Source organism: Anneissia japonica, unplaced genomic scaffold, assembly GCF_011630105.1.
Source record: "Anneissia japonica isolate Jap-2015-1 unplaced genomic scaffold, ASM1163010v1 scaffold724_len3256291_cov202, whole genome shotgun sequence".
NCBI lineage: Eukaryota > Metazoa > Echinodermata > Crinoidea > Comatulida > Comatulidae > Anneissia > Anneissia japonica.
This window is the reverse complement of record NW_022744966.1, coordinates 3024520-3046375: the sequence shown is the minus strand read 5'-3', so window position 1 is coordinate 3046375 and position 21856 is coordinate 3024520. Positions and strand designations below refer to the sequence as shown.

General features: G+C 33.2%; 3 protein-coding genes across 3 annotated transcripts in view; 2 read left to right on the top strand and 1 right to left on the bottom strand.

Moving 5' to 3' along the window:
- Positions 1 to 253: 253 nt before the first annotated feature.
- Positions 254 to 6868, bottom strand: LOC117119839 (peptidyl-prolyl cis-trans isomerase FKBP8-like). The gene is made up of 11 exons (XM_033264804.1): positions 6748 to 6868; positions 5892 to 6363; positions 5709 to 5796; positions 4801 to 4911; positions 4253 to 4327; positions 4047 to 4074; positions 3021 to 3101; positions 2719 to 2808; positions 1807 to 1884; positions 1460 to 1588; positions 254 to 948 (listed from the first exon to the last, which is right to left on the bottom strand). Exons 2-11 carry the CDS (start codon positions 6322 to 6324, stop codon positions 865 to 867), a joined length of 1197 nt encoding a protein of 398 aa, XP_033120695.1. The 5' UTR covers positions 6325 to 6363; positions 6748 to 6868; the 3' UTR covers positions 254 to 864.
- A 240-nt stretch (positions 6869 to 7108) lies between these two features.
- On the top strand, positions 7109 to 11827 carry LOC117119882 (protein JTB-like). Its single transcript, XM_033264868.1, has 5 exons — positions 7109 to 7332; positions 8240 to 8356; positions 8647 to 8806; positions 9828 to 9907; positions 10689 to 11827. Exons 2-5 carry the CDS (start codon positions 8286 to 8288, stop codon positions 10849 to 10851), a joined length of 474 nt encoding a protein of 157 aa, XP_033120759.1. The 5' UTR covers positions 7109 to 7332; positions 8240 to 8285; the 3' UTR covers positions 10852 to 11827.
- A 7025-nt stretch (positions 11828 to 18852) lies between these two features.
- Positions 18853 to 21856, top strand: part of LOC117119804 (major facilitator superfamily domain-containing protein 12-like) — a gene marked incomplete in the record, with an annotated part of 11911 nt that continues 8907 nt past the window's right edge. Inside the window, 1 exon segment of the mRNA XM_033264719.1 lies at positions 18853 to 19124.

The window sequence follows — 21856 nt, the reverse complement described above, 5'->3', positions numbered from 1 at the left end:
GTAATCAAATGTTAAATTACAAATAAGTTGATTCTATTCTCTCTTTTCAACTTGGATTATTCTGAGATTTATTTCCTGATTCATTGAAAAACTGTTTATAAAAAAATATTTGATAGTAGTAGAATATTATTATTGATATTGTGAGACCATAGTATTATGTGCTCATATATTATTAAACTAACCAATACAAATTACACGATGCACACAAACATGATAATTGCATTCAAAGAACAAAGGTAACTCAAGCAACAGATTATATTTCTATAGATAATTTATTATCACTTTGTTTTTAGTGCAGAATTCAGTGCTTCACATAATCAAAACACAAATACTGACTATACTTCTTCAAGATAATAATATTCAGAGATTTTGCTTAAAACCTTAATGCTTAATTTTCATGTCCAGAAATAGTTAGGAATGGGGTGGTGCATGTAGGGGCCACATGGAAAAAAGGGGTTGATTGAACTTGCTACAAGAACATCTTATAAACACATCATTAACATTGAATTTTGTCTGGAATGTTTGGAGGCATGTAGCCCTGGCAGAAAATGTAGAACCTTGAATATAGAAATAATAAAACAAATACCAGTACTCAATTTATACCCTTTTTTATGCTTTTTTGCAAGGATGTCTTAATATACAGTATTACCCAATATCAAAGTTTTCACATACCGTATGTTTCATGAAAATTTAACACTAGATTTATGAAATGATTGATAAACACAAATTAATTAAAAGCACACTGTTATTGCACCAATTAGACAAAGGTAGTGACAAAATACATTTGTTTTACTCTACATTTCTTTCAACTCAGGTTTGCATATGTTTCCTCCACATCATCAATACAGTATGAATTAGAGGGGGCTATTTAGATGATTGCAACAGAACAGCAGCAACTACTGCTAGTAAACCAGCAAAGAGTGCAAACATTCCATATTTGTTTTTCATCTGGGAAACAAAATTGAGAAAGAAATCAATTAAATATTAATAGGTCATTATTAGAAAAAAAAATGTGCTAAACATTCTCTAAATGTGCTAAACAAACAGGCTTGGGCAGGTTTACGTTATTGTTGATACCATATTGCTACCTATAATGTACAATAAATCTTATGTCTGCCAGATCCAATGCGTAAGAATAGGAAAATCCAGCTTAGCATAAGCCCTAATTGTGAAAATCTGTTAAAATCCTGGAGAAAACAAGAGAAATTCAAATTCCGGGAGAAAGTGTGGAATTTCCGGGAGACGGGAAATGAATCAACATTCCTGGAGACTCCAGGTCAATCTGGGAGACTTGGGAGCCCTGTTTTTATGTACGTTTTGTCATGTGAAATGAAAATAAAGAGCGAAAAATTGCAGAAGTTAGCGTGGTCCACGGGACATCATCATGTAGAGAGCAGCAGCTCTCCTTTCTGTTATCCCAAAATATATCTTATGAGTCAGAACTGACTATATACTGTACCTTGGTCCTAGCTGGTGTAGACTCTGCCATGTTGGCCATGTCTCCAACCATTTTCTTGTACAAATCCTTTTCTTTTTCCTTTTCTTCAGACTGCTTTGCTAATAATCTTGATAGCTCTTGATGTATTACCTACAAAGATAATTAACACTGTAAAATTAATTTATATTCAACCACTAAGATAATCATCAACAGTCAGTAGTATAATTATTAATCTACTTAAAATGCTTAATAATTTTACAATTAAGATTATAGTAAAACAGGGTCCTAATTTTTTTTTACGTGGTGAATTATCTAGCAATGAATTGCCTTATTTGGCAGTTTATATCCCTTTTTGTTAATATACTTGCCTTATTTGATGGTTCCAGTTTCAATGCTTTCTTTGTTATTTCCAGTGCTTCTGTTAATTCTCCTTGCGATGCAAGAACCTGAAAAATGTATTATTCTGTTATATACTTTGCTTAAAGCCTATTGATTAAAATGTAACGTCAAACATGAAGCTTCATCTTGTAACTTGTATTTTAGCCGTAAAGCTGAAATACACAAGACCAGTGACTGAAATTTAACTAGGACCAACAGATCTCTGGTTACACATAGTTAACTTAAGAGCAAGGATATTGAACCTTCACATTGGCGAATCTGAGGGGGGTCAGGGGGTCCTGACCCCCTTGGGGAAAAAATTCTCTGTATGCCGGTACACAAATATGCCTATTTACTGTAATAAGAATGAGAAAAAATTACCTGACCGTTTACAAAAGGGAAAAACCTTGAATTTTGGTTAAAAGACACTTAGAAGTCAGGAAAACTCATTTCTCGCCATCTAAGAACCAAAATTTTCCCGGGGAGGACCCCTGACCCCCGTTTTATTTGGGGTTTATCGATTTATTGAAAAAAGAATATGTATGCAGCGACTCAATTTTCGTTACGTACTGTACATACACACATAGTTTGGTTACTAGTATTTACAGTAATAAGAACGAGAAGTTTACCTGTCCGTTTTCAAGCGGAAGCGGAGGAAAACCTTAAAATTTAAAGAACTTAAAAGTCATTAAATGAGACACCTGAAGTCTGGAAAGCTCATTTCCCCCCATCTAAGAATCAACATTTTCCCGGGGGAGGATCCCCTTTTTTGGGCGTTTTTATGAAAAAAAGTCTAAATGTGATCCGCCCCTGCCTCACCCTCAAAGTTGCAAGTCGGAGCCACATTGCTGTGCACACCATTTCCACCATTTGTTGGTATTAATCCGTACATTTATATTTACCTTTCCCTTACGAAACAATGCCTTTGCATTGTCTTTTTCATTGCTCAGCACCCAGTCACATGACTTCCTAGCTGCACTATATGCTTGAACCTAAAAAAGAGACATGATTGGTAGAAAAAGATTCAAAGATATTGAATAAGGAAAAATAGGTACTGATGTAAATATTTTTTCATGTCTAACTATTAATCTTTTTTTTTTAAATATTTTTGAATTCATTTGTGAAAATTGGTAAACCTGAACTAACCCATACAAGCACCAAATTCAAATTTCCATTTGGAACAAAAAAAAAAACCCATTGTTACCTTGATTTGAGCTGCTGCTAAGTTGTTGTAGCATTTTACTTTTGATTGCTGCAGCTTTTTAAATCCTTCTTTATCTGCTGACTGGAAAATGTATTATAATGTCAGGATATAAAATACACAATTACAGTTAAGAAAAAAGATTACTAAAAAGTTGGAACATATACTTTTTTTCTAGTTCTTATTCATCCAACAGTGAGTGACTTGTCACTGGATGGAACTGATGCCCCTTTAACTAAGTCATGAGGCATAAAATAACCTTTTAAAAAAAATAATTTACGATTTGTCTGATCGTGGCATCACAGCTGAACTTAATAGTTTAAGAGGCATTCAGGGAGACATTGCTTCAAATCATTTAGAATGATTAAAAACATTCCTTAACATTTAAGTAAAAAAAGGTTAGTCTCATTTTAATGTTATATTTGACAAAAGAATAATAGTTATTTATGTTAATTATAAGAAACAAATGTTTAATTTTATTTTATCATGATATATGACTTAAACCAGAAATTGAGAGTCATTTCAATTTTTGAATAAAGTTATAAAATAGGGAGTGCAGTTGTTTATAGTCAAGTTTATAATACTGTAAGTAAATTGCAGGATTTGAATCCAGGACCCTGGAATTAAAAGCAATCATCACCAAACACTGCACACTATTGATGTGTCTCTATCTCAAAGACTAAGGTTTATGAGGACTATGATGTTGATGATGATCTGAATATGGATTTAATGATACTGTTCAACACTCCAACGGAGTAAAACAGACAGTTGATGATGATGATGATGATGATGATGATAATGACGGTGATGACGATGATTTGGATTTTAAAATACTGTCCAACACTCCAACGGAGTAAAACAGACAGATGATGAAGATGATGACAATTAATACAATGATGATGATAATGATGATGATGAAGACGATGATGATGATGATGATGAGGATAACAATGATGATGACAATGATGATGATGATGATGATGAAGAAGAATGAAAGAATTACAATTCTTCAGATTCAATTTAGCTTACCTCATTAGCATTCAGAATTTCAATAGCACTATGAATAAAAAAAAAATAATAATTACACTATACTGTATTATCATATAATGTATTTTGCAAAACAGGTTGAAATGGTGGTATGACAATACTTCTAAAAACAAAGGACAATCTTGCAATATCAAGGAGTTCTCCCCACAGAGTAATTTATGGGAAGTTAGGGAGTCACTTTCACTTACCGAGTGTAGGAGTTAATTGCACCAGAATAATCATTCCTAGTAAACAGTTCATTACCTCTTTCTCGTTTATCATCTCTAAAAATCAAGTAAACATGAGTATTGGATTATACAAAAATATTATTTCTCATTCAAATGTTAGAGTGCAATAGTATTTATCATATACCAACTACATAGATTCCAGGCACTTGATTGGTTAAAAGCCGGGCAATAGTTCCAGTCATGCCCTTGTAGCCGGTCAATAGTCCTTTTGTTTTGCCCTCTTGTACATAGCGATGTAGATAATTATGCTAAGCTTATTGTGTTTATAATTATGCTAAGCCTATTATGCTAAGCCTTGTTGTAGTGGTATATAAAACAAATATTTACTGGAATTTTAATCAGGTCATTACCTCCATGGTTGCACTATGTCCCTTGACTTTACCTCATGACACAGTACAGCCTCCAGATCACCTCAGGCTACACTGTAATTTGAACTATGCCCCTTAACCCAGTATACTACTGAACATTCCACGAGTCTGATACTACACTATAAAAGCATGCATACTTACGCCATTTTACAACGCATGTCCAATGGCATTGTTTCAAAATTGTGTCCATCCTTGACAGTTAATAATTCTAATTCATATGTGATATTGGCATTTGGTGGAACATCTGGTTTTCTGATTTGAAAAAAGGAAATGTTTTGACCATAAACAAATGTTAAAAATATATTTTTGGCTCAAATATATGAAGATAATCTGTGATCTTTGACATGTTTCTAGTCATATAGCATCTCATTTAGTTGTAAAAGCATATTAGTGCAAGAATACAGTCAGCCGGTATAGCTTCGTTAAAAGTAATTGATATGGCCTGTAATCACATTTTAATGATGATTTCACTTCATTGTAATGGATTTTAGGGTATAATAAGTCTATACATTTTATCCTTTATAAAATGTTAATTGAATTTAATTTTGATTGTCCTTCATGCAGAATTGTTTAATTTTTATTATTAATATGGCAGTATCTAGGAATACGGTACCATACAATATCTCGGTAATGGTGAGTTGCTGTCTTTATTTTAAATCCAATCCATCCAATCAGAACATTTGTAAAGCGCCTTTCTTTGCAGATACGAAGCACTGCACCACATATTTAGGCACCTCACAAGCAGCTGTGATCATTGCCTAACCCAAGCACAGTAAAATGAACAAAAATAAACAAATCAAAAGAAGCAGTGGCAAAGCTTGTAACATGAGTAAATAATGCAACAATAAAAGTAAACCGAGATCGCATACGGTATCATACCTCTAAACACATCTTGTTTTATAAAATTGAGAGGAGGTGTTTTTCAAAGGTGTGTTTGCATGTTTATACATCATCCAACTGGAATAAAAAAATTTTTAAATAAAATACGAAAAAAACATAACAATGTACAATATTATTTGAGAAAGAGTACTTTTTACTGTTTGCTATACCTTCCTATTTCTCCATATGCAAATCTTGGACTTGTTGTCAAGGTACACACCTCTCCTTGTTCCATAAGGGGGAGACACAATTCCCATGCTACACAAAAGAAACAGGCAGAAAAGCAAAATTAGAGAATGCAACGACTAGAAATGTACAACTTCATTAAGCACTAAAGTTAATTTATCATTCACCTTGTAGCATATCTCCATCACCAAGTGAAAATGTAACATTTTCATTTGTATCAACAGATTTCCCATCATCCAAGTGACCTTCAGTTCGCAAAGTCACCAGCTGCCCCCTCTCTGGCCTGGTATCGATGCCTTGACCTTCTTTCACAATCTTCTTCTTTAGATCACCACTGCCGATGATGTCAATCCATTCATCATCAACAACCTCATCTGTCTTTGTCAGATCAGCTTCAACTACGCCATCCTCTACATTTGGTTTAGTTTTTTTGTCCACATCATCCTCATGGTCTCCTACAGCTGTGTAATCAACATCTTCCTCCTCATCTGGTTTTGCTTTCCTCTTCACATCAGCCTCATGGTCCTTTTCAGCTGCATCAACATCCTCTATTCTATCTGTCAACTCTGTAACTTCAGCTGCTTCAGTGACTTGATCCATGGTCTCTAAAAGATGGAGACTCGGAAACTCTGGTACTTTCTAGTTCACAAGAAAAGTAGTTAGATTTAAAGGCATAGATTTTAAATTGATATAAAACATAGTTAGCACTTGACTTGACTGATCAATAATTAACTAGAACTCTAGGTACATATAAACAAATCTCCAAATAATAGCCTATTCTACACTCATCAAATGCCCATGCAGTATTTGGTTAATAGCCTACTAGACTACTCTACTCTCTTTGCTATAGCACATGCCTGTAGTCTATCATCATCAACATGAAATAAACTGCAAGTCTCTCTGAGAAAAAATAGGCCAGTGTTAACCAATAGACTGAATTGTTCACACAGAAAAACAGCGAAATATCATAGCATATACTACACAACACGAAAACAAATTTAAAGATTCAAATTAAATCGCTACCTTCTAGGTGTTTAGACAGTAAAAGAAGACTATCAACAACATCAACCGGATGTCTACAGTCTCACTTCCTATTGTTTTGGCGATCTAAAATCAGGGAAACCCTTGGGAGAAACCATAAAATTATAGGGAATGCCTACCCATTTTATTACTTTTTAAATAAATTTTTAAATATAGGCCTATATATGCAAAAAATTATTACTATTTATAATTCTATTATATACATATATTTATATTATATATTATATATATGATTGAAATGTTGTATTATATAAAAATATTGTTTATGATAAAGTTATATATGCCCTTCCAAAATAATAGGATATCCAAAAGTACGTAGGTTGATTGTCAAAGGTTACAAAATTGCTCCCAAAACACAAGACGTGGAGTTTTCGCCGTGTACTACAAAGATACTCTTTGGTACTATACAAACAATATTGAATACTGTATAATCAATGGCGTTGTATGTTCAATAAGATGCCTTATTTTACGTAGATTCTGTGCTATTTACATATAATTATCTTATTTCAAATAGAGAACGCGATATCATATTTACTGAGTTATCGTATTTTAATATTTTTGCTGGTGGTAAGTTTTCCAATTTCCGTCAGAAGAAAATAGGGGATAGGCCTAGGCCTACCTTTTGTTTAGCCTATCTAGGCCTGCACCGCCACGAAGAGAGTGGAGTGGATCTGTAGATGCTACTGACACTGTTGTGCCTGTAGCCTAGCTAGGCCTAGACTATAATAATAGCCCAAGCCCACAATGTACAGACCCGAAACACAGAACCAGTAATAGTATAGTGGCATTTGACAGTATGTATTACAATATCTTTAAAAGATTAATGAGTATAGTTTTTCTTTATTTTATTTGTGTGTGGTGTGTTTCTAGGCCTTTTTAATTCAATTCAAATCAGCGTAACATTTTTTCTCTTTTTTCATATATGTACAGCTTTAAATTAAAAAGGTAAATATTAATTTCAGAAGAGAGGCAAAAACCCAAAAATCAAAAGCTTGTAAAGGGCTGCATGAATAAAAACAAAAACAAAAAATTCCTTATTTCCTAAGTAAAACATAAAATGCAACACGTTAATTAAATGGAAAAGTATATATTCAAAGCAAGCAGGACCAACAATCTATTGATATGATTTTTCAAAGGGAAGTCTAATGTGTGTTATATCAGAAAAAGATTGAAACATTTCATGTATACAGTACTATTTGTATGAAACTTACGTTGTAAGGTCTGTGATGCCTATCTTTCGTATTCTACATACACCATGCGTTTTTTTGTTTGTTTGGTTTTTGTTTTTTTTGTTTTTTTGTTCTTAGATTTCAAATTATTAACAAGGATTGACCCAAAAGTGAAGCTTTTTCTTTGATTTATTCATTAGATATTGCTATTTATATTGTAAGGTATCCATGACAAAAAATACTCGTATAATAATTAATAGACGTGTATATTTTACTACTTTTTTTCTGATTCTGTTCTGTTTCAGCTTGTGTCCAGCACATTGAATTTGTACTAATACTAGCCGCATTAGGATGGATTTAAACACATTTAATAATTCTATACTTTGTAATATTTTCCTTGTCTTCATTTTCAACTTTATAAGGTAAGTAAACAAGTTGTTAATACCTTGTAAAACCTAGTTGTAAGTGAATCTAATGCTAGTATTTATGTTTTTAATAATTTATTATAATTAGGGAATGCAACAATTAATTTTCATATTTGGCGTACACCACGTATGTAGTTCTGAAAAGAACTGTTGAAATTAAGAATACTTTGTTTCAAATAGATTTCTCTACTCAGGAAAATAATGTACTCTGTGTGTACAGTATCATGACTAACTGGTTGTTTGCTTATGTTTATGACCAATCTTTAAATATATATTTTTGTTTATAGATGTAATGCAGGTGTCATTCCCTCAGGAAACCTTGGGCTAGATGAGAAATCTGATAGCAAGCGTGAAAGTATGCATACAGACGAGAGTAGTTTGCCTTGCTGGCAACGAGAAGACTATAAAGTGATGGGAGTGTGTGAAAGGTGTGAATATTATGAAACGGTAAGTACAACTCAACTTACCATAATATGTGATTTTGCTTTATTTCTCATCTACTTAATTATAACTTAATCATTCGAATAGTTTTATCTAGTTTCCTTAATATTATTGTAAAACTGTTTTGATTGGTAATAAACTAAACACAATGAATAGAGCTGGCACCAGAAGGCATTGTTTACACAATGCCAAAAACAACAGATGCTACCTCACATAGCTTGACAAAGTCATGTTGATGACATCAACGAAAGCTCTCTGTAAGTTAACATCCATTGTGTTCGGTCTATTAACGATCAAAACAGTTCTACAATATAACTTAATCACTATAATTACACTGCTTCTGCAGAATGAAATGTTAAATGTCAACAATACTATTTAATACCGCAAAGTGTAATCCTAGTATGTTTTAAAATATTTTGTGCAAAGCCAGTGAAAATAACCTGTAAACAAATACACAATTATGATCAGGTCCCCATATAAATCAAATATCAAGCAATATTGATTTTAATAATTTCCTGTAATAGTTTAATTACTATAGTAATATTGCTATTAATTTGATCACTTTGTGTTTGATGGATTTTAATAAATTCATATGTTAGTTGGTCTCATTGTTATTCTTTATTTTTTATTCTTTATTCTCAACCAACAGTGTAAAACACCAATGATAGGTTGAAATAAAATTTTCAGTAAACAGAGCATAAATATATACAATACAAATTAAAAAACGAGTTCATTAATAATACTTTTAAATTGCGAGTAATTACAGTTAAAAATATCAAAAAAATTATTCTTTAAAAGACAAGCGTTATAAGCTGACGAAATTCTACGGAAAATACCATTTTTACAAACATTTACACAAGAATATTTAACATGAAGAAAAGGTTTATAACGAAGATTACGAACAGGTACATTAAAATGAAACATAGATACAAGATTACATTTAAACTAAGACATTTGTACAAAAAGTATAAATTTGCAAGTTACTTATATTTCATTTACCAAGCTATTTATCTTCAATCCATTTCAGAATGTCTTCCAGTATTGTAAAGTAACTGGTTATAAGTTGTTACTGAAGTGCAAAGAATCAAATATTAATACATATAAAAGGTATGTAAATATGTTGCCAGTAAATTCAAAATTTAAATCTACCAGTTTGTTCTACAGTATAGTATAATGCCAGCCAAATGTGAAGTCAATGTTGGGTCATTTTTAACCTGTACTAGAAGGTTCTAGAACTTATGCTCACAAAGCAGTGGGCTTGAGCATCTTCAACAGGAATTACCCCACATTACTATTGATAATATTATTATAGGAGTGATGTTCTGCTCTAATTGATGTGTTATTGTACTGAATACTCAGTACGTTCCCAAATAGCGATAAGTGATTTGTGTGGGAATCGAACTCACGCCCGTCAGAACACATGTAATGTAGGCAAAACATCACTCTTATGATATTTTCCTGACACAAACTCAAATCAAAATAGCATTTTCAGTACCCACTGCTAATTGGGTATCTTATTCTACACTAATCACTAAGCGCAAGCTTGGTAGTCTAGTGGTTATGGTACCAGGCTAGTTATCTGGAGGTTGTAGGTTCGATTCCCACCCAAATCACTTACAAATTTTTTTTCTGAAGTTGGGAAACGTACTGAGTATTCAGTATGATAACACGTCAGGTAGGGCAACACATCACTCCTATGATATTTTCCTGATGCAAACTCAAAACGAAATAGATATTAATATTATTATTATTATTATTATTATTAATTTGCTTTGTATTATTGTTATTATTAATAACAATAAACAATTATGTTATTATTGCTATTACAGTACTTATATTATACAATAACTTTCAATTCAGACTAAACCTTTGTTTTTTTATTCTTCAGTTGTGAGGCCAGTGGCTGGCCCATAGAGAAACATTTCTGGGCGTTTGAGGGCACAATGATAGGGCTTGGTATAGTATCGTGTTCAGTCGTTTACTTTCGAAGGCAGATGCTGGATGCAGAAACAAGACGACGAGTCCGATTACAAATTGAAAATTCTTTATGATAATTGCTTTTGCAGTATTTGTTTTATTTATTTGTTTGTGTTATTAATAGTTAATATTGTATGTCCTGTGGATACACATTCAAACCTTATGATTTTAAAAGCCACTTTGTAGACATTTATGTTTATCAAAGCTCCTTTGGATATAGTTTTATCATTGTATACTCACTGTTATTGTTATGAATGTGCAAGCTCAGTGGTCTAGAGGTTATGGCACCAGGCTAGTTATTTGGAGGTTGTGAGTACCGGGTATTCAGTACAGCAACATTTCAGGTAGAGATAAACATCACTCCTATGGAATTTCCTGATGCAAAAACAACATCTAAATAGTTAAGAAAGGAATTTTGTTTCACTTTATTTGCATTCTTTTCTCCACCCAAGAATGAAATTGGTACCTGATTTGATTGGTGCAACAAAACCTAGTGTTTTTAAGGAATGACCAGTGGTAATAATGCATCATACACTTGAACATACTATATGAAATCTGCGCATTGGAATTATAATTATTACATTATTATATAATGCACATTGTGTAATCTTCTAATTCAGGTGTAAGACAAATTGGGGGTTAAATTATTTTGTAGGTATTGATGAAGGCCAGATTGACAGGAAATGGGATGGTTCAAAATGAGAATTTGAAATAAATAGCAAAATGTAGCATAAAATAATGGTACATTAGGTCTTTTTTTAATAGCTGTGTAAGTTTATTCTATGCTGGCTTTAAAAAGTAAACCATTGTTTGATCAAACCATAGAGAAAACTATACTTATATATGAAAGGAATTTATATTGGGATGCTGAATTTAGATATAAATATGTATAATTTTAAGTTATAATGAGTAAATTAAAACAGTAGGTTAATTGTCTCTATAATTATAATTACTTTAATATTATTAATAATATTAGTATCATGTTTATTGTCATCTATATACAGTATTCGAATTATGAAAGATTTTGTAATAAACTGATCTGAAGAGATATATTGTGTGTCTTAGTTCATAATAATAAAGAAATACCCTTTTTAATAATAATCAACCATTCCATATATATATAGCACCATTCTGACATTAATGATATTATTCGTGTAGCGTCAGCAGAGCGTAAAAAGTCTAGACTGGAACACTCCTGAGTCATTGTCGATCTACACGCAAGTATCTTCAGAATGTAAGTGGGCAATAATTGCCAATTTGTGTTGAAATATTTTAATTTTTGGAGTCAGATAAGATGGTTTTGATCGACACTATTGAATTGTTTAATGCAAGGACTTTTATCTGTACCGATTGTTGCAGCTACTATGTACGATGGCACACAGAAAAAATTATTAAGATCGATGAGGGAGGGCGGTTTTTTTTAATCGTAACAATAGATTATTTCGCTTCTGTTTTTTCGATGAGGGAGGGACTGTTTATATTTGGTTAGTAATAGTAAATATTGTATAAAAATGGTTTAATTTTATTCATTCACTCATTCATCCTTTTATTTTTTATTTCAAACACAACAGCAAGGTAAAAATACAATCAAAACAATCGAGAAATATAAAAAATATACAATTTATGATAAGGTAAAAGACATTTAAAAAGTTTTTTAAAAGAAAATGTATTTGAAGTCACAAAATTGCATTGTTATTTTTATGCTGTTGAAACAATTGATGCGGCAAAAAAGATTTTTTTTTATTCCCGCATCAATATTTACACCGAATTTTTGACGCGGGCGGGAGTGATAATCTAATAATTTTTTCTATTTGCCCTTACTACTGCTTTTTGTTATTCAATACCACAGGCGACTTTCTTTACATTTTTTTACATGATTTTTAAAGGCATCTTGTATACTAATCACCTTTGGTGTTAAAGACGTGTATTTTTTACATGGTAGACATAAATGGTGTAAAGAATAATGAATGAATTAAAGTTTATAAAGAAAGCCTATACAGTACTGAAAATACCAACATGAAGTTTTAATATTAAAGTCAATTAGGCCCACTCATCACGATTTATTTAATGCCGCTGTAGATTTGTTTTCTGTCCGATGACTTTGGTCCCCAGTCACCCTAAAATTTGATGAGTTCTTGTCCTCGGCCATATCGTCGGTGCGAAGTTCAACTTCCTCTGTATCCTTTCATCGTCATATTAAATAGTCCTGGTCTGGTACTAACATTTTACCAACAATCTGCGTGAGAATAGAAACGGAAATATATTTTGTAAATTTTGTATTGCCACATAACGTTGAGTAATCACCATTGAGTGCAGCTGCATATAATTCCCATAGAACTAACATGGTTTTAGGTTTTGCCAAGATTTTTTTTTATGAACTAAACCAGAAAAGTTCACTTACATAAGACTCAGGAACAAATCATGATGGGAGACCTTGAACGGAAAAATATTGATGATAGGTAGTGATATAGCAATTGTGGATTATTTTTGCAAATCATACTTAATAATGGCCCATCATTCCTATTACTAATTTCCTGACGCAAAACACCATTGGAATGGCCCACCACTTTGTCCATTATTTTGTTTTAAGCATATGATAGGACCACAGAAAGCTCAACGATCAATCTTTTGCCATTATAAGGTCTATGTAACGAGCTCACCACCTGTATCCCCGAACTGGCTACAGAAAAAAAATATTGCACATAACTCAGGAATGTATTTTGGTCTTCCCTTTATTGAAATACTACAGTATTCATCAATGATTAGGTATATTAATTTGTTTTAAGTATGTCTTACTATTTTATTTTTCTCGGGCTTGATTAAATTACTCAGTGGGCCAAAGTTGGACCACGGGTACTTAGTAAGTATTAGTAAGTCCATGGTTTTAGGAACCAGGGATGTCGACATACTGTATAGGCCTACATTTCTGTTTATTGTTTTTACTTTGAAGGCACCGCCTCATTAATAAGTGGCACGCTGTTTTAAAAACGTTAATTGTAAAACATTTAATGCGACACGACGTCCGAGAAACGGTACGCAATAAAGAAAACAAACGCAAATCAGCACAACTATGTATGGGCCTTATGGGAATTCGAAACAACAAGCGCACACGTGGAACAAACTCAATGCCAATGCCACTGAATATGAGATCTTATGATATTTTTTTTTTACAATTGCCTAGGCATACGTTTCTAGCATCTAATGTACCTGTATTAGGAAATCAATCGGACAGGACAATCACTCGAAAAAATTATCCTTCCTACCATCATCTTCAAATCGTCGTCCTCCTCCTCCTTTTCGTCCTCGTCCTCATAGGCCTCATCACCATCATATCATAATCATCGTCATCATCATTGATTAAAATTAAATTTAGTGCAAAAGAAATCCCTATAAAAACAAGATGAATACAATTCAACACGGATTCATAAACAGGGGAGTAGGGACGTTGCCGGTAACCACTACACTTAAAAAATAAGAACATTGAGCCTGGACAGAATGTTACTGGTTCTTATAAAAAAGAAAGTGTCTAACGGTTGCGGCAGTGGTTGCGGTTTGTAGAATAAAATCTTGTAAGTCCATTTCATCTTTTATATTTCACTTATTATATTTTATCAATCTTTTTATAGGCTATTTTAATCTTTTAAGTTTCGTCTCTGCCTCTGTGCTGTTTTGTTATTTATTTGTATATTTAGGCCCTATTGACCAGGGGTTTAGAGGATACCCACATCTTGTGTTGGGCTCTGTTCTATTTTCTCTATGCTCAGCCCATGGTGTCCTCTTGTGTCTAATAGAATCCCTATAATGAAAAGCCGGCACCCAAAAGGGGTCCCCATTTGGAAAAATCGACATCCGAGAGATCTGTTTAAATGAGTTTTCTTATGACATTTAAATATATTTTGCTGTGCATGGTAATAATCATTATGATTGACAGTAACTGCTGGGAGAAAATTGATAATACAGTATAAAACTTGTAAAAGCATGCAAATATCATCATAAATTTGCGGGAGATGATTTATTTCGGAAGATTTGTGCTTGCTTGCGGACCAGAATGCGTTCTTCATTCCAATTTCCAGGAGACCCCATTCCGGGACTCCACAGGAGACCTGGGACTATGGGCACTAAATGTGGTCTTTATATTTCTCTATTTAGAGGGAAATTGAAAAATAATAGGACTACATTAAATGCTGTGCGAAACACAATTGCTGAATCTCAGTAGAGATACAAAAATGATAAGCAACAGCTAAAAAGTAAACGTAAGTAAACAGCCAGAAATAGAACCAGAGCTTTCGGACAACACTAGTCCTTCCTCAGTGGTGAGTGAGTGAGGGTAGAAAAAGCTAGATGTTATAAAGTGAGAATTTCATGCAAGCATGATTGGAAACAATATATATATATATATATTACCTCTATTTATTTGTTAATTGTGTTAGATTCTTTGTTACACACGAGTGTTGATGTGAATAAAGATTTTAACACCCCCAACCCCTTTCTGGAAAAAGCGATTGACCAAGTACACTATTCCCCATGAGAACATTGTGGAACTGCCTGAAGTTCGACACTTCGGGATTTATTGTTGTAACGTCGGAACCGCACCGGCTATAGCCGGACCACTTTTTCTCACTTTTATTACTTTTTAAAATAATTATATACAAATACTTATAAATCATATAATTGTTTGCAACATATTGTCTTTTTAATGTTGTATATTTTTTTTTAAATCCACCATGCGCTTGTCTTTTTTTCTTTTTTTTTTTTTTGTATTGCCGATGTACAACTAAACTTTTTTGACAGTCCTTAATTTGTAGTAAAAAAAATAAGATTGATTTTGAAAATGTTTAGAGGTATAAATATAAAATTACAATTAAATATTTATAAAATGTTGGGGTTAGAGTTGGTCAAATTTTCATCACAACACAAAGAATATTGGTTAAGCCGGCCCTGATTACTTGCAACAGCTCATCTAGAGCGTGATAAATATTTTTTAATGTTTCTGGCTGAATTTTGCAAGAATTTGTAATTAAAATGTGCCAGCAGTATGTTATTCGAAACTCTACGGCACTATTAACGTGTAGGCATAGGAGGCCCATTTCCATATCATATTGTACGGTATCCTGTGTTTTATTTAATTGTATATTGTTAATACAGTATTTCACATCTGAGTAACCTCCACATCGTGTAAATATAATTACAGTATGTTATAGTAATTGATCCATTTCATTATATATATTCGTGGTTCTTGCATTTTATTTATTCATGGAGGTTTTAAGCAACTTAATTCATCTAGTTATGACGATGATAAAAAATTAAATATTTAACAATTTATCATTTTCTACGGGATTGCCAGCTGCTATTTCTGGGCGGAGGTGCCATATTTCCAACAAAAACTTTACTTCCGTGCTAACGTTGTATTTGGCTTCCCCCTTGAGGGAGATGTATAGCGGCTCTAGAATTGCCAGCATCTATATACGGGCAATCAGAGGTGCCAAGAAGGTTGTTCACCAACAAAGGTGGGGCTGAAGTGGATGCTCTCAGACCTCACTAACTTTAAAATCTTGTGTCTGTGGATAAATGTAGCGGGTCTCCACTTTTCAGTTACTATAAGATTTGCTAAATACCACCCCAACTCCCAACCCCCGCTCTCACTATAATGGCCGGACCACTTGAAAATGCTTCCGACGGCTACGCCACTAGGCACCCCTCTGACCAGTGATTTGTGATTTTTGTTTCGAATATGTGTAATAAGTAAAAACTACATATGGAAGTTACAATACTCCATGCCCAACCTTATCAAACTATGCAACAATGTTATAAGTCCTTGATGCAACTTAGGAGGTTAAAAACCCAAACAAACCATGGACTTGGTTTGAACAAACATAAGACTCTATCTACTGCTGTTTTAGATATAGCCGACGCTCCATATTAACAGATAGTCATCTGCACAAGAAAATTAATCGGAAAACTTTTCAAAAACATTTTACTCTAATAATTATTATCAAAAAACGGGATCAATTTTCATCGAATGTTAAGCGCATATAGGTGTAAATATTAATTAATTAATAATAATAATAATAATAATAATAATAATAATAATAATAATAATAATATAAATAATAATAATAGCCAACCGCTTACCTTGTAAGTGTTTTAATAAAGAGCTTTCTTATGCTGTGTTATATCAGGGAATAGTGAAATCAACAGTGTAATTTCACTGTTCTCTGTTTATATTTGTTCTTATCATTCTACAGAACTCCTCCTTTGTGACAGCAGGCAACACCCTAGGGCCACTTCCGTGAAAAGAGATTTTACTATAAATGTTATCAAAAACGGGATCAATTTTCATCGAATGTTAAGCGCATATAAGTGTAAATAATAATAATAATAATTAATAATAATAATAATAATAATAATAATAATATAAATAATAATAATAATAATTATATAAATAATAACATAAATAATAGTAATAATACCAACCGCTCACCTTGTATGTGTTTTAATAAAGAGCTTTTTTATGCTGTGTTAATTTTGTTCTTATCATTCTACAGAACTCCTCCTTTGTGATAGTAGGCAACACCCTATTAAGGGCCACTAAGAGAAGAAATATATCTTAACACTACGGCCAGTGGCGGTGCCAGCTTCTGACTGAGTGGGAGGGGAAAGTGCGAGAAAAGGCAAAATTTTAGGGGAGTATACTGACAACTATTGTTGTTTTAATTTCATTTCTGCTGATTTCATAAGTGAATTGTATTTGCATTGCAAAATTGCTATATTAGTCCATTTTCTTTCTTTATAATTAATCTATCTATTCTATATAATTAATCAGTGGACCGAAAGGTCCACTGATTAATCTCAGATAAGATGGTATAATACCTGTACATACTTTAAGCATGGAGAAAATAAAATATATTTATTTTCTCCATGCTTTAAGTATCGAAATGCACGCCATCGTGTCGGGACACGATAGCGTGCATTTCGGTACTTGGAGTATGCATTATACTATCTTCTATCTCTATGGTTCTAATAATAATATTAAATAATACACATTGGCTTGTCACCGGCGCTGGATAATGTTAGGAAGAAGTCGAGCTATTTGAAGAGGGAGAATTTAAGATTGGATTTGAATAATTCAGGATCAAAGGTGATCGTAACTATTGTAACTCATTTCTCATGTCAATAAAAACAAAATCATAAGTATGTATGTCACCTTTGTTATGAAAAATGCAAAAACGCCTTAGTGTCCCCTGATTTAAAAAAAAAAAAATCTTGTGTAATGTTTTAAATGTTTTTCATTGTTTTTTGTTTTGTTTTGTTTGTTTGTTTATTTATTTATTTATTTGTTTTTCAGGTTAGCGGTTTATAGAGAATTCACTCCGGTTGGTGTCGGGCTAATAGCTCTCTTGGTATTCTGCCTTAACCTGTTTTTTTTGTACTTTATTGATGTCTTAACACGTGTTATCGCGGAGGAAGATAACACGTCGAAATAAAATCTTGTTTCCCCCCCCCACCCTCTTTTTTTTTGACATCTCTGGATCCGCCCCTGAATACTGTTATTTTGAATCCATACAGTAGTTGAGTGATACAATTAAAAATAATAGGTATGGATAAAAAAAAAAGTGTCACCTTATGGGATTGAAATTTACTGACTGTACTGACCAATTTGGCACACCACTCAGAACTTGTGTCCTCGTCCCTATAATAGGGGCTGTCTCTTATACACATCTAGATGTGTATAAGAGACAGTATATATATTATATAGGCCTATATTTTGAGGCTTTTAATATTAGAAAATAATTCCTTGCTAATCAGAATAGTCCTATCATTAGGTAGCTCCAAAATAGCTAAAAATAATTCACTGTGTTTGCTGTGTCATGTAGTAGTAATGATTGTTATTGATAGTAATTGTTATTGTCGTGATGGAATAATAGACAATAACTGGATTTGTGTCAGGAAAAACATGTATAGGTGTAATTTTGCCCTACCTGACGTGGAAATGTACCGAATACTCAGTACATTTGAAAACAACTGCGAAAAAAATCGCAAGTTGTTATTGTTATGCATCTGTGAAAGCACGTGATCAGGTCAGGTGAAATGTACTCACAGTGGGTAGGTTTCAGTCGTGGCAGCAGTGAGTGATACAGTAAATTTGAAAGTTTGATTGTATCCAGTCAATATGTTTACATGAGTTTCATAAAAAGTCAGAGGTCATTGTGTGCTCGTGACTTGGTGGTGTATTGTTCGAAATCTATTTATTATACTGTAGGCCCTGGTTTAAGGAGGACGAGTCTGACGACCAAGCAAGGCTAGCTAGGCGAGACTGGCCAGAGAGTACGTGTGTGTATGCAGACAGGTAGGTATTTAGTAGGCTCAGCCTAGAACGCTTAAAGTATTAATAGGGTTTCTGGACAAAACGGCAAAAAACCAAAACGGCAATGTCAACTACCATAATGAAAACTTTATCCCGATTTCGGACAAAAGCTCCTTCTGTGGAGAATCTACGTACAGTTGACCTACTTCGTATGTATGAACGCACATCTCCACTGAACAGGATTTGGCACAGTTCATTATATAAGGGAAATAGACTATAATTTTACACTCTGTAGCCACGGATAGACAAGCTAAGTTTGTTTATTCATGTCAAGTTTATTTCAGAATATACCTGCCTCTATATACTGCCTCAATGGAGTTATTGAACATGATATTTTTTATTTTACATACATTATTATTATTATTAATGTTGTTATTCAAGGTGGTTTTTTTTTCTTTTGCGCCTTTTCACTTTTATGACATTGTTTAGCCTCATTTTCTGTATTTTAAAGTTTTAATTATTTAAATGTTTACTGTTTTTATATTGTGATTCCCCCAATCTTTTTACTATTGAATTTGTATGTTATACTATTATTCTTATTATTATTATTAATTTTGTTTTTCTTTCGTGTTTTTTACTGCTATGACAATTTAGCCTCATTTTCACCATATTTATCGTTGTACACTTTCGTACCTTTTAGGCAGCCCCACCTAGGACCTAAATTAGTCTACGCCAGGGGTGGGCATAAAAATCGGTCGGAGGGCCAAATTGAACTTTTGATTTAACACCGAGGGCTACACCCAAACCGCAAAAAAAAATCACTGACGGGCCGCACTTTGCCCACCTGTACTACACCCTTGGCTTAGACTCCCTAGGCCTAGTAGTATTTTAGCCAATTTGCCAATTACCATACAGCATGTCATTCTGGGAGTGTTGCCGTTTTTTTTGCGTTGCCGTTTTTGTCTACTGATGTTCTGGTCAAAAAGTGCTGTCGTTTTGGTTTTTTTTGACGTTTTGGTCAAAACGGCAAGACCAAAATGATGCTAAACAATTTAGGCCTATTTTATTAAGGCACATAGAAAAAATTATTAGATTTTTTTTTTTAATCGGAAAAATAGATTATTTCCCTTCTGTTATTATCGATGAGGGAGGGACTGTTTATATTTGGCTAGTAACAGTAAATATTGTATAAAAATGGTTTAATTTTGAAGTCACAAAATTGCATTGTTATTTTTATGCTGTTGAAATAATTGATGCGGCAAAAAAAGTTTTCTTTTATTCCCACATCAATATTTCCCGAATTTTTTACGCGGGTGGGAGTGATAATCTAATAAATAAATAATAATAATAATAATAATAATAAAAATAATACTACTAATAATAATAATAATATCAATAATAATATCTAATAATAATAACAATAATAATAATAATAATATAATAATATCAATAATAATAATAAATTCAATATTAAAAGGCTTGGGGAGGGGGAATCATAAAAGCAGTAAAACATTTAAACAAATAAAACTTCAAATACAAAAATGAGGCTAAACAATTTATGTCATAAAAGTTTAAAAATGCGAAATAATAGTAATAATAATAATAATAATAATAATAAAAAACATTAAATTTGGGAAGAAGAGCCCATGGCATTATTCGATTTGCCTATTGGGACAAATCCAAAATGATTCAGAAAATTATAAACTAGGGCCCGCGCCCGGTGGCGCTTGCTAATCTTGGCATTGATCTCGCTCCTTTGCCATTTTGGTCTATGCTGTTTGGTACTTGTCATTGCCGTTTTGGTCTGTTGCTGTTTTGGTACTTGTCATTGCCGTTTTGGTTCATTGCCGTTTTGGTCATAGCCATTTTGGTTTGTTGCTGTTTTGACCTGCTACCAGCAGAGCCCTAGACCCAGCTAGGCCTAGTACTGAAATGGGATTCCTAATTAGTTACATCTTACTTGAATGATAAGGCTATCCTTTTTTCCACTTCTTTTTTTTTTTGGTCGAGTCAACTCTTTAAAATGGGTAAAATGGAATTTGTAGACCATTGCTTTGTCGCTTAAATGTCTTGAATTATTATTATAGTACCAGCCTGCACTCTGTTAGGGTGTAATTTATTATCTTCATTATTACTGGTAGAAAAAAGGATGTTTATAATGCACTTGTCAATTGTTGTATTTCTGGCCCGTGGGACTTTGCCGGGGATACCAAACTGCAAAATCCCTGCGCAAGCCCCAGCTACCTCCCGGCTATGGGTTATGCAGAACAACATTCTAATGTAAATCCCTGGATAAGTCTCTGCTAACACCACGGGTTATGTTTTGTAATCTCTGGTTGAAGCTAGTAAATCTCTGACCAAGATCCTGACCCTCATGCGTTTTCAGATACGAGTTTTTGTTCTTCTAGCCTATACATAGTAGTAAACTATTTCAATGGACGTCTGAATCGGATATACTCTTTGCAATCTATGACCAATTTTAGATAGATGATGGATGGCCTGACTGTCACTGCACTAATTGCAGTACAACGCAGCCAGGCCTAGATTGACTACGAAAGACGAGAGTAATTTTAAACCTTGTTTACCTTCATTCAGAGAACGCCACAACCACCGATAATTGTTTAATAATAAAAATAAAATTTTATTTCTGGCCAGTTAAGATGAAAGTTTCCCCCGTACATTACACAGGCTAATATTGGCAGACATGTACCAGGGGCGGATACAGGATTTAGCAAAGGGGGGGGGGGGGGGGCGCCAAAGTAAAGATGGAGGAT

Bases quoted from the DNA above. Each gene is read 5' to 3' on its own strand.
- LOC117119839 (XM_033264804.1), bottom strand. From the start codon at position 6,324: ATGGATCAAGTCACTGAAGCAGCTGAAGTTACAGAGTTGACAGATAGA. The intron at 5,797-5,891 runs GTGAATGATAAA...TCTTTTGTGTAG, and splicing joins TGATGGAGATATGCTACAAG to CATGGGAATTGTGTCTCCCC. The intron at 1,885-2,718 runs GTAAATATAAAT...TACATTTTTCAG, and splicing joins CATTGTTTCGTAAGGGAAAG to GTTCTTGCATCGCAAGGAGA.
- LOC117119882 (XM_033264868.1), top strand. From the start codon at position 8,286: ATGGATTTAAACACATTTAATAATTCTATACTTTGTAATATTTTCCTT. The intron at 8,807-9,827 runs GTAAGTACAACT...AATCCATTTCAG, and splicing joins GGTGTGAATATTATGAAACG to AATGTCTTCCAGTATTGTAA. The intron at 9,908-10,688 runs GTATGTAAATAT...TTTATTCTTCAG, and splicing joins AATATTAATACATATAAAAG to TTGTGAGGCCAGTGGCTGGC.